Source organism: Cygnus atratus, chromosome 10 (assembly GCF_013377495.2).
Source record: "Cygnus atratus isolate AKBS03 ecotype Queensland, Australia chromosome 10, CAtr_DNAZoo_HiC_assembly, whole genome shotgun sequence".
NCBI classification, from domain to species: domain Eukaryota; kingdom Metazoa; phylum Chordata; class Aves; order Anseriformes; family Anatidae; genus Cygnus; species Cygnus atratus.
Window position 1 is genome coordinate 6,243,306 of NC_066371.1, and position 15,461 is coordinate 6,258,766.

The 15,461-nt window shown below is 44.5% G+C and overlaps 1 protein-coding gene across 1 annotated transcript in view; it reads right to left on the reverse strand.

Moving 5' to 3' along the window:
• Positions 1 to 2,236: 2,236 nt before the first annotated feature.
• LOC118248132 (monocarboxylate transporter 2-like) overlaps positions 2,237 to 15,461 on the reverse strand; it is a 31,090-nt gene continuing 17,865 nt past the window's right edge. The window contains exons 2-4 of the mRNA XM_035546792.1: positions 10,372 to 10,515; positions 4,691 to 5,551; positions 2,237 to 2,523 (exon numbers count right to left, since the gene is read on the reverse strand). Of these exons, the coding sequence (XP_035402685.1) occupies positions 2,237 to 2,523; positions 4,691 to 5,551; positions 10,372 to 10,515 (1,292 nt within the window). The remainder of the gene's footprint in view (positions 2,524 to 4,690; positions 5,552 to 10,371; positions 10,516 to 15,461) is intronic.

The window sequence follows — 15,461 nt, forward strand, 5'->3', positions numbered from 1 at the left end:
AAGGCAGCATTACCCTACAGATCACAATGCACAAATGTCAATTCATTTTTTAGAAGAGTTTTATTAAGTGTAGTAAAGATTCCAGAAAGTGCATTAGAAAATGTTCAGGACCTCTTATCAATGCCTTTCTTACTGAGCAATCATAGATATATTTGACAGAAATAAGGAATATTAAAAACACAGCAACATAATGCTAAATATATTGTAAAGGTTTTGTTTTTTAGAAAAATACAAGATACAACGTAAGGCTAAAATTTCAGTCCTACTGATGTCAATGGCTAAAGACCATTATTCTTTAGGAGAAAAAAAATACTTCACTGAAAAAGTTTTGTACAAGAAAATATAAGTGATTTACCTTTAAGAGTACAGTGTATGTGTGGAAGGATTTTTACAAGTCATTCGTCATAGCATGTATGTAAATTATAATTAAATACAGTTAGGTGACAAAGACATGAAAAAAAGACTTTATCATCTAATCACATATGGGTGCCACTGAAGAAAAGAAAGGGCATAAGTGGCCTATGGACAGCTATTAACTTCAGATTTGGTCATCTGCCTCAAAAATCCTTGTTTTTACCTCGTCATTTGGAGCTAAATCCACAAAAGGTGGATTATTCAACTACACGCCATGCTCAGCACCCATAGCTCTCAGGCAATGGCCGCTTATTTTATTATAAAATATATCAGTGCTTGCTGGCAGAGCCCAGATCTTCCCTGATCAACATTTAGCACAACTGGAGGAGAGGATCCCACACAGCCTGAGCTCCAGCTCTGTATTGTTGACCCGAGGAAAATCTATTTCATGCAGCAGGATGGCACAAGGCCACCAGGCACAGCAGTGCTAGCACTGGGCGGTGACTAGCGGGGCCCAAACGAGGAGGAGGCAGCTGTGTTTGGATTCCTCCCAGGGCGGATGCAACAAAACTAGGAAAAAGAATCACACAAGGCTGCGGCACTAAGACCGTTTTAAATCACTAAGCCTGAGTAGTACAACACACCAAGTAGGCAGGTTGCACTGCAGTGAGGGCTGTGGTTTAATGCACACCTCTCCGTGGTGCGTGCTATTTTCTAGCAGTGGGACGCCTGTGCTCAGCTGGCAGGCTTTCAGCTCCCCTCTTCAGCTGCCGATATCTTTCTTCTCATAGGTGGCTGAGGCTCCCAGCTCAGGGCAGTGGATCCCATTGCAGCTGTAGAATGTCTTAGCTTTATTCACAGATGATGCAATGATGACCGTAGCTTCTCCGCGCTTCTCATTACTTCATTCTTCTTCATTTGTACAATTAATTAGCAGCAACAACACTTACTGCCTCACCAGGGTGTTGTGAAGAAAAAGCATGCTAAAAACTGTAAGGCACTCAGATATTGGTTAATAAGGACTGTGTAACCTCCTAGGGAAAAAAAAATAATAATAAAGAATTTGCATGGTTTGAATGCTGCTCAAAGTTTAAGCAGTTTAAGTTTCTGCCCTGCACATTGAAACGGCCTGGAAGAAGGACTCCTGGAGCATGATGGCCTTGTGTTACCCTCCTGCATAATGCCACCTCTCTCAAGGCATTTTGCTAAGTGCAGAGGTCCCTGAGAAAGTCCATGGTGGAGTCATGAGGAGCCACCCCAAGTCCGCTCCTTCTTAGCACACTCCAGCCACAAGGGCAGCCTTGCTGCCAACACAGGCATGTACTGCCCTTGTTATGCTCAGGTGGCTCTAGCTCACCTCTTTAAGATGAGCATAAGGCCTATTCTGCTTTTCCATGAGACAGAGGTGCCAATCACAACACAGCTGCCCATGGAAGGCAGCACCAAATCCCTGGGATAATTCTGATACTGCAGTCAAAGAGAGTCTAAGCATTTGGGTTGCGTGGTGAAAAGACCCAGCCACCACAATGCTCAGTGTAAAGCCTGTTCAAGCTGGTGGAAGGGCTCTGCGCTAACCCTGATGGCCATTGGTCTTTTCACTGCATAGAGCTGTAGTACTTGGAGTAAGGGTGGGGTGATGGTTACATTTTTATACAACCCCTCTGGGAAATGGAAACGTCTGAAGAAAAATGGTTCAGATCCTTTGGTATGTGAATGGATACTGCACTGTGTCCCAGTTTCATTTCTAGTCTTCTCCTAAGACAAAGAAGAGGATGCACATGACAGAGCATAGGGCAAAAATTAAAAACCTAGTGTGATTTCACAGCTAGTGCCAACTTAAGCAACACAGAAGTAATTGCCTGTTCAGCCCACGAGAACAGATTTAAACTTCATTTGTGCCATTCACTTCCTTCTTTAGTCTTTCTTGTTCCTCTCTCAGAGGTTCCAGCTCAGGTCCATCCTGTACAGTATCTTTGTTCAAGTTATTTCTGCCCTCACTTTCTGTCCTTACAGATTTAGGGTCCTCTTCTTTTGCTTTTCTCTTCTCCTTGGCAAGCATGCGGTAATTATAGTAATTCATGATGAACAGGAATGTTCCTGCCAGGACCATCACAGCTCCACATTTAATGAACATATATTTATAGTCCCCAAAGGTATCGATAAGTGTTCCTGTAAAAGATACATTAAAAAAAAAAAAAAAAGAAAGAAAGAAAGAGAGACGATGAAGGCAAGGATACTGTGTTTTGAGTTTTTGAGTTCCTAACTATAAAGGGACACCCTCGTGGCTGTAGGATAAAATAAAACATTCTCTGTTCTAATGATCTCTTCCACAAATGCTCTGATCCTGCAAATACTTCACACATGCTCCACTTTACAGCCTGTGGGTAGTTCACATCGATGTAGGTAACACTACCTAAAATTTGTACAGTAAAATGGAAAGGGACAGAGAATCTACATTGTAAAGCGCAGGCTTTTCAGGCACATCTATTTTTTTTCCATGCAGAAACTAAGTCCTCTGATCATGGAGTCCACAGACAGTCTTTCAGTTGTCTTCAGTGATCCAGTACAAAAGGACATCCGTTCAACTCGGTAGTCCAGAGGCTGCCAACAAAAGGGGCAGCTTTCGGGAAGAGGTTTGTGAGATGGCACGTGGCCAGACTCCTGACAGAGGCCCACCAATTTATTCCACCACGGGTCATTCACCAGCATCAGAAGGGACCCAGCTTTTGGTCATGGCTGCCCTTTCTGCATTTATACCTGTGGTCTGAATATGAAAGGGTGCTGTGTGGAACTGGAAAACATTAGTACCCGGGAAAGCAAAGATGATGCTGTCAGTGTCAGATAATTTCAATGCCAAGACAAATGTGACAGGTTCCTCTCAAAGGTTAATGCCTCTGCTACGGAGTAACAGAGTAATTGAAGAGAGACGGCTTAATTGAAATGTCACTGTTCTCCATTATGTCAAAATGTAATGCAAATCTTGTTGGGATTATGATCCTGAGCATTAATTCCCATTTACTGGAGCATCACGGACCATTCTTAACATCCCAGATCCTAATTAAAGTAAGACCCACTCCTAACCCGGCCTTCATTGTACAGACAGTCCTCCTTGAAACTGGCCCATCATCCATTACCTCTCTGACTTTTTGGAATATGTTTTCCTCCTTAAAATGAGGGACCTTTAATTACTTCCTGACTGACCCTTAATGTTGAAAAGCTGATGATTAATTATCCTACTGTATTACACTAACAAGGGATTTTATGGCCACCAAACAGATTTCTTGATCACAGAAAAAATAACTTTTAACTGGTTTTGGTCACTGTTTCTTCCTGAATCATTCCTACATATCTTCGTACATCATTTTCGATGTACTGTTTTTCATGTTACTGGTGAAACATCAGCCAAATGCTAATTGCAATGTTTTTTTCCCTTTCTGCTAATCAGGATGACCTAGAGGTCTCCTACATAGGTTTCAATGAGAGTTTTAATGAGTAGAGTATTGGAAAATTCAACAGTAGGATAGTCTCGCCTCTTTTCCTTTGAGAATAAGATAAAGTCATAAAACACACTGGGAACAATTTACTTAGTTCATTAAAGCAGAACCCTGCAGTAGGTTATTAAAATGCCAAAGAACCAATAAATTTGCTGCTTATTAAAATAGTGGGGAAAACCCTACAAAATTAATATTACTGATTATTACATAGAACTCTTGGCCTCATTAGCAGTCTCTGGTCATTAAGTTAATCTTCCACATAGAAAATTATATAACTCAGAAAGCGGTCATTTTTAAATTGTATTCTCTTTTGTTTGTCATTAATTAAATAATGAATCTCTAAGAAGCGAGAGGATACAGCTGCTTCTGTCACACTGCATGAGCTACATGAAGAATTGAAAGGCTCTGCAAGATGTGTCATACAGAGCACTAGCCAGCTCTCACTTTCAAATCCAGGAAATAATAGGATTAAACTACTTTCTTTCTGTACCTTCTTCTAATTTATTATGATATTGTCATACTCAAAAGAATTAGCAGAACTTAACTTTATATATCCAAATGCATACAGAACACAGAACCTAATTAAATATTTTAGTTGTACTGCACTCTTAAGGGTGACCAGTTTCCAAGCCGGTTATTCTAGCTTGCATACAGGTGAAACACACATTTCAGGAGAGGGAACTTTACAGTATCTCTGACTGAGAGAATATCACCTATGAAGTTATTTAATTCACAGCCAAGTCAGATTTTAAAAAGACAAATATGGCATTTTCCAGATGTGGTGTGCCCCTTGTAGAAAAAGAATTGAGCACATAGGAAGTAGAGGAAGGAAAGACACTCACCCCCTATAGGTGGTCCCAGCAATATTGTGCAACACTCTGCAATGGTGACCAAGCCAACGGCGCTGGTGAACCGGGTAGCTCCCACAAGGTCCATGAGAGTTTCAAAAAGCATGGCACAAACCATGCCAAAAGCCAAGCCAAAAAAGACAGCGTAAACGACGAGCCCCTTGTAGCCAGAAGCCAGGGGGCACAGAAGGTGGCAGGCACCGTTGAAAGCAATGGAGAAGCTGAAAAAGTATTGGATCCGTGGCCTCACCCACTTGCTGTTTGCAATGATGCCAGTGGCCGGTCTGGCAATCATATCCACGATAGCAAGGATTGAAAGGAGGAAAGCAGCTGAATATTCATCAATGCCGATGTGCTTTGCATAGGGTGCCAGAAAAACAATGGGGGCAAAAAAGCCTAGAAACATGAGCACATTTCCAATCAGGTAAATCAAGAAACCTCTGTGCTTAAAGAGGGAAAAATCAAGGTACTTATTGATTTTTTCACAACAGTCCTTTGCTTCTTCTTCTGTTTTTGTCTCCACAGGGATGTTTGTGGAACTGTTCATTTCCATGGCATCCTTAGTGACCTCTTCTTTCAGGACCTCCTTTGCTTCCTCATTTGACTGGGTTTTGGGTGCCCCAATGGGCCTGAAGAGAGCTCCGGCCACACAGCAGTTTAATAAAATTGCCCCGAGAATTAAAAAGCTGCCCCTCCAGCCAAAATTGTCAAAAAGGAACTGGTTGAGAGGAGCCAGGGTGCAAAGCATCACGGGGCTCCCTGCCATAGCAAGGCCGTTTGCGATGGGTCTTCTCTTTAAAAAGTATTTCCCTATGATTATCACTGACGGCTGGAGGTTGAGAGCAAGGCCAAATCCTGGAACAGAGAAAAATAGTTGAGATACACAAAGAAAGATTTGAGACCAATTTTATCCCCAGCTCTTTGTTTTATGCAAATTAATGGAGAATTGATTCACTGATAGCTCTTCAATATGATAGTCTGGGTGCAAACTTTGCTCAAGGTACCACTAAATTTCCATCTGAAGAATCTGGGCAACCAGGCCCCAGAAGGATACCTTTGGTCACAGAACCTTCTGCGCTGTAAACCTCTGTTTTGTGCTGTAAACCTCTTGAGGGGCAAACATTACTGCAAAGAGTTTGCTTTGGAATAAATTGAAACTATACTCTCAACAAATGCTGGCTGGTTTTGGTCAGACAGAGCAGCCTCATCAGAGGAGAGGATGGATTTAAAAAAATGACAGCTCCTAGTTTGAGGAAGGTTGTTCTGCCTCAAGTCCTTCCCATGCCCAACTGCAGCTGGCACATCCTCCCATGGGTGGTGGGCACCCAGCACTGCTGCCAGGCAGGCAGACCTGCACCAAAAGGCAACATTAACCTTCCCAGTTTGGTGCTGTGAGCAGTTCAGGTCTGATGCAAAAGACTAAGAGGTCTGCAAGTATGCAGCAAAACAGCTACTAGGATGCTAATTAAACAGGACCCTAGAGTGTTTCTTTTAATTAAAATTTATTTTTATTACATTTAGATATATAAATGGTATTATAAATCTGCACTGCTAATTCAGCTAACCAGCTTCTTTTGCACAGGTAAAATCTGAAAGAAGAGACACCAAATGCAGTGATGGCATCGGCTTTCTATGGTTCTGTTTAAGAGCACTAGCATATAATAATCTCTTCAAACATTTCTATGATTTCTAGCATTTCCTTAAAAAGTTAAATTTGCAGAACTCCATCAAAATTACATTTAAAAATCATGCCACATATTTTTCACCCTATCATCTAGGAAAGAATGAGCCACATTAGAACAAAGCAGAAATGTAATCCTTGAAGTGATTATACCAGAGAACATGAATCCTGAAAATAGGGTCACGCAGATTTTTTCTTGTTCATTAGTCTATATAATTAGTTTGTTTAACTGTGCAGTACATAATTAGGCATATTGCTTTACAGAAGAGAATTTAGAAAGGTCAGGGTCCTCAAAATTAATTAAGGAACACTATCATTAGTTGCTGATAGAGTAGAATTGAACTGATGCAGCAGAATTCATCTGATGTTGGATAGCTTAAGTTTGAATGGTTTTACAAAGTTATGATTTTTGCCAAGTCTCAGATTCTCCTTCTTCTTTTTTAATTAGCTGGAAGTTTAAAACATTAAAAAGAAATCAAAATGGCAACATTAAAACTAGTCTTCATTGGAAACACATTCTCAGCATGAATTGTTGTTTCTGGAGAGTCCATACATTTGGTAGGGCCTGTCTTTGGGAAGTACAGCCTGTTCATAATTCACAGGGGGACAGATTCATGCCTGTAAGGAGGGCCAGCCTGAGAACTATGTAGGGAAAACACAGTGTTGTTAGAGAACACCCCTGACTGCACTTAGAAATGGGAACTATTTTCACCCAAGAAGATGCAGCACAGTGAATTAGTTTAAATGCGGAGTCTGCTTTAACTCCGCATTTCCCAGGCTGGTAGCTATGTGCAGGAATTGAACCATCATTTTCACAGAATCCTTTTTTGGATCTATCCCATGTCGTGAGAAGGAAAATCAGACTGGATGCCAGCTACCTACTTAACCAATAATCAACTCAAATCTTTATTATGTGAACATTAATTTGCCAGTCAGACAAATTTAATTTAATATTACCTCATGCTCTTCCCATTAATTAAATTTGGAGAGTTTCAAATTGACTGACTGGAATTTCAATTTACTTCAAGCTTTTGGATGGCTTTAGTTGGAAATATTTATATCAATTTTATTCCTGTTTTCTGAACCTATTAGTAGCTTTTCTGTGACTGAAATTGTTACACAAATAACCACATTTCTTACCAAGGATATGACAGAGAGGCCTATCGGTGGTGTTGCATGAACAGAAGCAAGCCTGTGCTGGACAGGGCATCCTTCCCTACATTAAATTCATCTCCCTCATATTAGAAGGAAATAAGTAGTGTTACAGGAGTCAGAAGAGTAGCTCTTGATCTTGTTTTCCCTTTGTTAGCAAGGGAAGACCCTACCAGGTATTTCAATGCTCAACTCTAAGAGCTGAGGCAAAGACTCCAGTCTCATTAGTCAATGTGCTTCACCCTAGATCCCATTTTATTTAATTGTGGCCTAATTGGTGGAGATCGAACTGAACTCTGACTGGTCATTATTGGCTTGCATCTAGCTTTGAAATCTGCTGTTTTCTTCCTCAGACGTGAAGAAGATGTTGTGTGCCTGAACATCTACCCTTTAAAGTATCCAGGCTGGCATCCATCCAGGTAGACAGCTTGCACACCCCATTTCTTTTTCTAAGAGCTACAGGGAAACAAATGATGAGCAAGGAAGAGAACCTGGGTTTTATAGCACATGCAGGGAAGTGCCTCATGCAGCCCACAGCTCAGTGACATCAAGGACAGAGCTGCTTCAGAGCTGCCTCTGACAGCGGAGCTCAGCCCCTGCTCTGCATACAAATGGGAAGAGACATAATCAAGAAAGCAAGCGAGATTGCCGTGTCTAATCCCTCTGCTGTAAACAGATACTTCTTGCTCTGCTCCTCTGAAGAGGTTTCTATTAATATGCCACAGGCACAGGACTATGGTGGGTACCTCCTCGTACCAACTGCCTTGTTTTTACCCCCATCCCTAGGCGTTACATGAACATGGTCTTTGACATCAGTCTAGGAAGGAGGCTGGAAAACTTGTGATGTTTACAGTCTGCTTTTTAGCAGCAAGAAGCCTCTGCAGAAGGCTCTCTCCTCTCGCGGCACTGCTGTCTCAGCCACATGATAAGCAGACAGCTTCATAATTGCCCTTGAATGCTTCCATGTTAGGCCTGACTAGCAGCAGCACTTCAAGCATAATTAAAGGCATCAAGCATGTTAGCAGGATTACAAGCATCTCCCTCTCTCTGTCAAATTAATGTTTCTTCCCCAGCACACACACCATGCCTGGAAATGATGGGTTATTAGCTAAGACCTCATCCATACAGCCACTCTCGTGCAGCATGCAGGAGGGGAAGGCTTCTCCAACAAGAAATGTGCTTTGCTCTGAGGAAACGTTGCAGTATTAAAGACGAGGGGACACGAGGAAAATTTTGTCCCTGTACCATTGCTGCCACGAGGGTTACATGTGCTCCATACACAATGCATACTAGCGACTCACTGGAGTGGACAGCTGGGCCAGGTTTGCAAAGACAGTCAGGGACCAAAAAGAGCAGGACCTTCACAAATCCTATTGGGTTTCGGTGCAAAATTCCCTCCAGGAACGTTTTTGGACAACAAAGTATTTTAGAAAATAGAAGCCAGTGCCTTCCCACCGCATTGTTCCTTGCCTGAGCCCTTCTGCTCACAAAAAAAAAATGTATGTTTATAGCAAAGGTTTTATGGTTTCTGTGTACTAATCCAGCATTAGCCAACCTGCTAGATGTTTGCTTAGCAGGGAATGATGCAAGCCCGTGCATCGATAAATTTGAATTGGTTACCATTGGTTATTTTTATTTCTCATCACTTCATGTCTGGAATCTCTTTCAAGGAATCTGCAAAATTTATGCATCCAGATGCAACACAGTTTTATCTAGCTACAGTGGCTCTCCTTTGAAAGAGTAAGGTTTAAGAGAGGGAATCCTACTTGGGGATTTATTCACTACTGTGCAGATTTGATAAAGCAATATTGGTGTAGGAGAGCAGGGAGACAAACTTTCTGTCCCAATTTACCTTGATAGTGGCTGGCGTTATTGATTTTAAATGTTAGGTTGACACTTTTCTTGCTCAGAAAGTAGCAATACCTAATGTAGCCACACTGAGACAGGGAACATTCATTAAAACATACACCTTGCAACCTCAAAAGCCAATTTTGAACTCATTGTGTCATGCTTTCAGGCAGATGTCCGAGCTGCACTGGAAGAAACATTGGCTGTACCTTAGCCAAAATAATCAAAGAAAAATGCTTGCAATTAAGCATTTATACTCACACAGATGGAGAACTCCAATCTACCTTTAAAAGCAATAACCCAGCACCTGCAGACTTTAAAGATGCTGGACTGAGCCCATGCCTTCTCCTGATAGAGTTTCCAACATGGAGTTTCATTTTTCACTACAGAAAATTCAAATGATTACTTCAATAAGGAAATATATATATATATATATATATATATATTTTCTCCATAGGGAGAATATTGCATATTTTCAACCGACTCTAAGTGGTTATTATTTTCAATTAAAGGACCTCCTTACCTCACAAGCAGGCAAATGGCAAGTAAACCAAAGCAACCCTCCAAAATTTCATTTCATATATCTCACAGAGGGAAGGTAACACGTTACATAGGAACACAGGTGTTTTCTTCACAGTCGCACTGGCACCTCGGAGGGCTTGCCCTGCCCACGGCAGAGCGCAGTCAGCCTGTGTTTGCTTCAGCAGGAGCCGAGGGCAGGGCCGGCCATCCTCACCATCGCCTCTGGCTGACAGCGCACATCTGCGAGGAGCACGTCCACTGCTGAGCCCCTGCACGCGATGTTCAGCCAGGGACACGGAGCCTAGCAGGGAACAGGCTCTTTGCTAAAACTCAGCTGGAGCAGTTAACCAGTTACAGCCCCTGTCCCGACAGCTTTTTATCCCACCAGGTTCCAACTGCCTTTGGCTGAGGATGCCCAACCCATCAGAAGGGAACTTCAGGTGCGAGTCTAAGGGAGATACTTTCTTCTTACCTGTAATAAAGCCCACGCAGATGTAGAGCTGCAGGATGCTGGTGCAGAAGGCAGCTGAGACCATCCCAATGCCACACAGCAGGCCTCCAAATATCACCACGGGTCGGCTGCCATAGCGGTTTACTAAAATACTGCTGATAGGACCTGGGAAAAGAGTTAGAAAGGGTCCTTGAGGTGGGTATCATCTCACAGAAGGGCATGAGTGACAGAAGGTAGGGAAAACTCAGCAATATTAGTACCCTTGAGGTGCTGCTGACAGCTTCTAGAGAGACTTCAGGAAGAAAATGGAAAAAAAAGAGAAAGATGATCTGCACTGTGTGGGGATGAGAGCACGTCCTGTGCCACACGGCGGCTGTGTAACTGGTGACAGTCCCTGCCCCCAGGACTTTAGTGTTTCATCAGAGATGGCAAACAGCAACAGCAGATCAGGTGAACCTGTGATCCCAACGCAGGAGCTTCATGGTTTATTAGGATGCTAAACCATATACACACAAAGCACTGGCTCATATTCTGAAGCTGATATCGTGAATACTGTTGCATTTTTAATGCCTCTACTTAATGCAATTCCGATACTGCTGACCAAGACTGAAACTTGAGCAGAACAACTGTTAATTAATTCTTAATAGCAGCCTATGTGGGTAGAAACAGTTTGGGATGATGGATGAACTGGTTCAAAAGAACCGGTCTGGTCTTGCATTTATGTAAAGAGGTGGTTCAGGAAAGCGCAAAATTATGAAAGAGGGAAATGGCTTAACAAAGACTGTAGGTACAGAAAGGAAGCATTTAAATCTAAGGAAGTGAAACAAGACAGCAGCTTTGAGCAGAAGAAGAAAGAAAGAAGTTTTAGTGTATGGTAGTCCCAGTTAGCTGGAGGACCAGTAAAAATCAGAATCATGGAGTAACGGATGTTGGAAGCACTTTGGAGGTTCCAGGTCCCACCTCCTGCTCAGAGCAGAGCCAATTTTGCAGTTAGATCAGGTTGAGAAGTTAGAAGTTAGCAGAGGAAGCAAACTGAACAGGAAAGACTGGTCTGGAAGTCAAGCCATGGGATGTAAGAAAAGGTTCTGTATTACCCCAAGACCCCTGACCCAAAACTGAGATGGGGATACAAGCAGCATTTAGTGTCTTTCTGTACCAGACTATTTCTGCTGCTACTCCCTACTCAGCAGTGGAAATTCGGAGCCTAGCGTGCCCGTTTGCCTTCATCCCTGCCATTATGAATAGCCCGCGCTGTCCACACAGAGGTTACTGGACACGGTTAGTTGAAGCTTAATGGATCCTCTGAGTAGTTTGGCTGTGGGATCTGCCTCACCACAGAGCCAGTTGGTAGGATATTTACTTTTGATTAAAGAAACTTAGCCTGAAATAATGTCAGAGCTCTTTCCAGACCCTGCAAATGATGGCACACTGGAGCACAGGACCCAAAAAGCCAATATCCCCTCAGTGTGGCCGACAGCATCCAAACAAGATTTCAGCTGTTAGGTTGTGCAAGAACGCAATACAGTAGGTATGACTGTTTTAATCTGGGGAACGAAGCCCAACACTACTTCTGTAACACACAAAATACTTTCCACTAGATGTCTAAGGTCAAAACACTCAGAAATGAAAAGCCCACAAGCACAGTCTTAACAACACCCCTGAAACTGGGATATGTGAGCTGGTCCCAGTGAACGCACCATTCGATTAAAATTTCTGTGAGTATGCAACTATGCGGAGAGCTTTTTCTCCTAATCCTGTAACTGGATTCACATGCATGCATCCTTCCACTGCATGGAGTGCCACAGAATTCAATGAGAAGTTCTGAGGAGAGATAGATGTCAGATCAGCACAGCAGGAGAGGGACCTCCTTCTCACTGAGCTTCCCCCAGACAGGACCTGGACTTGCAGCATGCTGGAGATGGTCTCAGTGTGCCCTGTAATCCAAGAGATGCAGCCGGCGTTCCTCAGGAAAGGCACCACCACACTCGTCTGAAGCCTAAGGGCACACAACTTGTTTTTCAATTTTCCACATGCCCGCATTGCTCCAGAATCAATCTAATTACTCAGTTATGAAAAAGTGGTTTCAATTACCTTCTCCTGCTGGAAGGGGGCTTTCATGATAGCCCTAAAACTATGGGATGCCGTACCACGGAGCAGAGCACTCAAAGCCCGTAAGACTCCTGATAAAGCCTGTCTCCTGCTCAGACTGGGGGCAGCTCCTGGGGAGAGAAGTGCCAGCTGTGACAACCAAAGCAGAATGCTCCCACACATCCTACTCATGCAGCATCCACCTCGAGAAAAGAAATACAGATCCATGTCCCTCTCACTCCTTGAGCTGTCATGTTGGCTTCACCCATCGGTAATGATGGGTTTGGAGCATGACAGCAGATGATGAGCTGGAAGGTGCTGAAGTTGGGACACACGCTGCTCTGCTTCCTGGCTATGGGGCCATCCCAGAGGAGAGGCTGGAGATGAAAGCAAACACCCATATCTCAACCAATGTCTTTGCTAATGAGAGCACAAGGCTGTGCCCCCGCGGCAGCCTCAGTGAACACACAGTGTCCTCAACGACATCTCAGCTTTCCAGCCATCACTCATTAAGCCATGAATCTGCAATTGCTCCCTGGTCTTGTCTTTCCTGGCCACAGCAACAGTCAATGGGATCTCTCAGCAACGCTTTGCAGCAGGTCTGTGTGACCTTCCACAAGCAGCCTTCACCTGCTGTCGGATGTGCTATCAGTTTTACAGGGGGATAATCAGTCCCGTCTGTTTGCCTGTCTGGGTGAGGAGCTGTGGTCTCAGAGGTGCCAGCAGTCTGCGCTGGGCCGTGCTCACAGGGAACGGAGAATAACTTCAGAAGCAATCTAAACCTTTCTCTTTCACACCCGAAACCTTCTAACTTGAAGGCACCATGAGCTTTCTTTGCTAAAGCAGCACAGCATTTGGGATCACAGCACACGTGTGTGACAGCATTTGGGCTCCCTGACCAGCCTCACCCACACAGGACTGAGGGCTGGAGACCTCGAAGATACCGAGTGCAGCCAGTTAGAAGAGAAGGCCGGGAGCAGAGCATCTTCACTGACCTTTCCATACGGTGGAGCACCCACAGCAAAGGCCACGACAACCTGCAGGGAAAGCACTGGGTGGGAAACCACACCTCCCTGAGCTGCTGCTCACAGGGCAAAGCTTTTGTAACAGTCCTGAGCAGACCCCTGAAAGGCACCGAAGCAAATCACATCCCCCAAATTACTTCCACTTAAGTCATTTAGACCTACAGAAACGTAGAGGCGATTGTCCATGGGCTTTAAGAGCAGCCTTTCAGAAGCTGTCCCATCTCTCAGGAGAAAGTGGAGCACGCGATATGTCACATAGCTGTGCGCTCTGCGGCACGCAAACCCTGCCAATTTGGGCACGAATCACAGACACGTACACCTTCACCCTGCCCTGATGTCTTCGGTGATCAGTGTCACCCCCAACAGATCCCAGGCACCTCACCTGCCCTGCCTTGCCACATGCCACCCACAGCGCTTGTCCCGCGGGGAGCCCATCAGCCATCAAACGCCAGATTAAACATCAGCGTTCTGGGAAGCTTTAGAGAACATGAAATAGCTCGAGTCAAGGAGAGGAATTAAGAACAACAAAGCCAGCACCACAGTCGTGGGAAATAGGAAACATGATTACTGCTTTGCTTGCAGCTATTGCAAAAATTAAAAGTGTGACAGCCCCTGGAAACACAGAGGAATTGAAAAAGCAGGACCTGTCATTTACTGGTTATGCAGCATGCATGAGAAGAATAAAGATGCAGTGCATTACCACACCGAAAACAATTACAGCAACAGCGCGTGCAGCTTAGATCCCAAGGCACCTTGACTTGCTCGCACCTGCCTGGTCAAACATGCAGGAACCACAGGCTCCCTGGCCTCGAATTCAAACGAAACCACCCCGCCTGCCTGCGAGCTGACGGCAGCAGGAGCAGGAGGCAAGGTGATTTTTGTCTCTTAATTAACAGAGCCAGGCAAGGACGGGGCAGGAGATGTAGCTGGCCAAGTGCTCAGGAAGCTGCCGTTTACCTGGCCTGACCTTGCAGAGGTTTTGATGAATGCTTTCAGAGTTCCTCAAAAGTCATGGTGAGGAGCAAAAGTCACCTCAGCTGTGGAGCGTGTCCCCAGTTTGTGTCCTCTTGGGGACCAGCACAGTGTCACTGAGCCAGCATCATCCCCACAACCTCCCCACCATGGCAGAGATCACATGGAACTTCTAACGGGGAAGCTAGAACTAAAATTCAGCCGTTCCCTTGCACCTTGCTGCATTACAAAGACAAGGCTGCTGATGTGGGGTTGCCAGCAGCTGGTGCTTCTCTATGGGAAGGGATGGCACTTCCCACCCATCCAGCCTTAAGAAACAAGGCAGCCCCTTCCACACCCCAGGAAGTGGCTTCCTGATGAACTTCCAGCCTCAGAGATCACTTATCATCCATTGCAAGGGGGATGGCACCAGACAGAGACAGGCACAGGAGGAAGCTGAGCCTGCTCCTGCTGCTGGCTTCGCTCAGAGCTGTGCCTGCAGCTCTGCTCCTTGCACTGCTGGGGGACACACATGCTCTTCAGGGGAGCTACCATCATCCACTGGGGAAGAAGAAGGAAAGCCAGGTCAGAAACACCTTATTTTGCACCCCGGACACTTGTGGAGCAGAAAACGGGTGTGCTGCCTGTCATAAAACTCTGCAGCCTGCAGAGCAACAGTTCGCACCAAATATCCCCTAAAGATGCTGCTGGGCTCACGGCACTCCTGGAAGACTGATGTAATTGAAAGCACTATCCTCAGCCCACATAAATCATACTGGTTTAGTGCCTGTCCTGTATAAAGCCTCTCTTTTCTCACACCTGTGGCAGCTTTCCATTAGTTGTTAGCTGATACACGGAAGGCCATGTCAAAGCAGCTGATCCTGGTGGCAGGCAGAACACAGCAACTTGCCGGTGGGAAAGCAAGCAAGCCCTGGCTCATTTGTTAGCTTGTCCAATTACTTTTCACCTTGAGTTTTGCGTCTGTAGAAGTGAAAAGGACCCTGAAGAGGAGATTGCAAAACCATAAAGAAAATGCAAAACACCCTG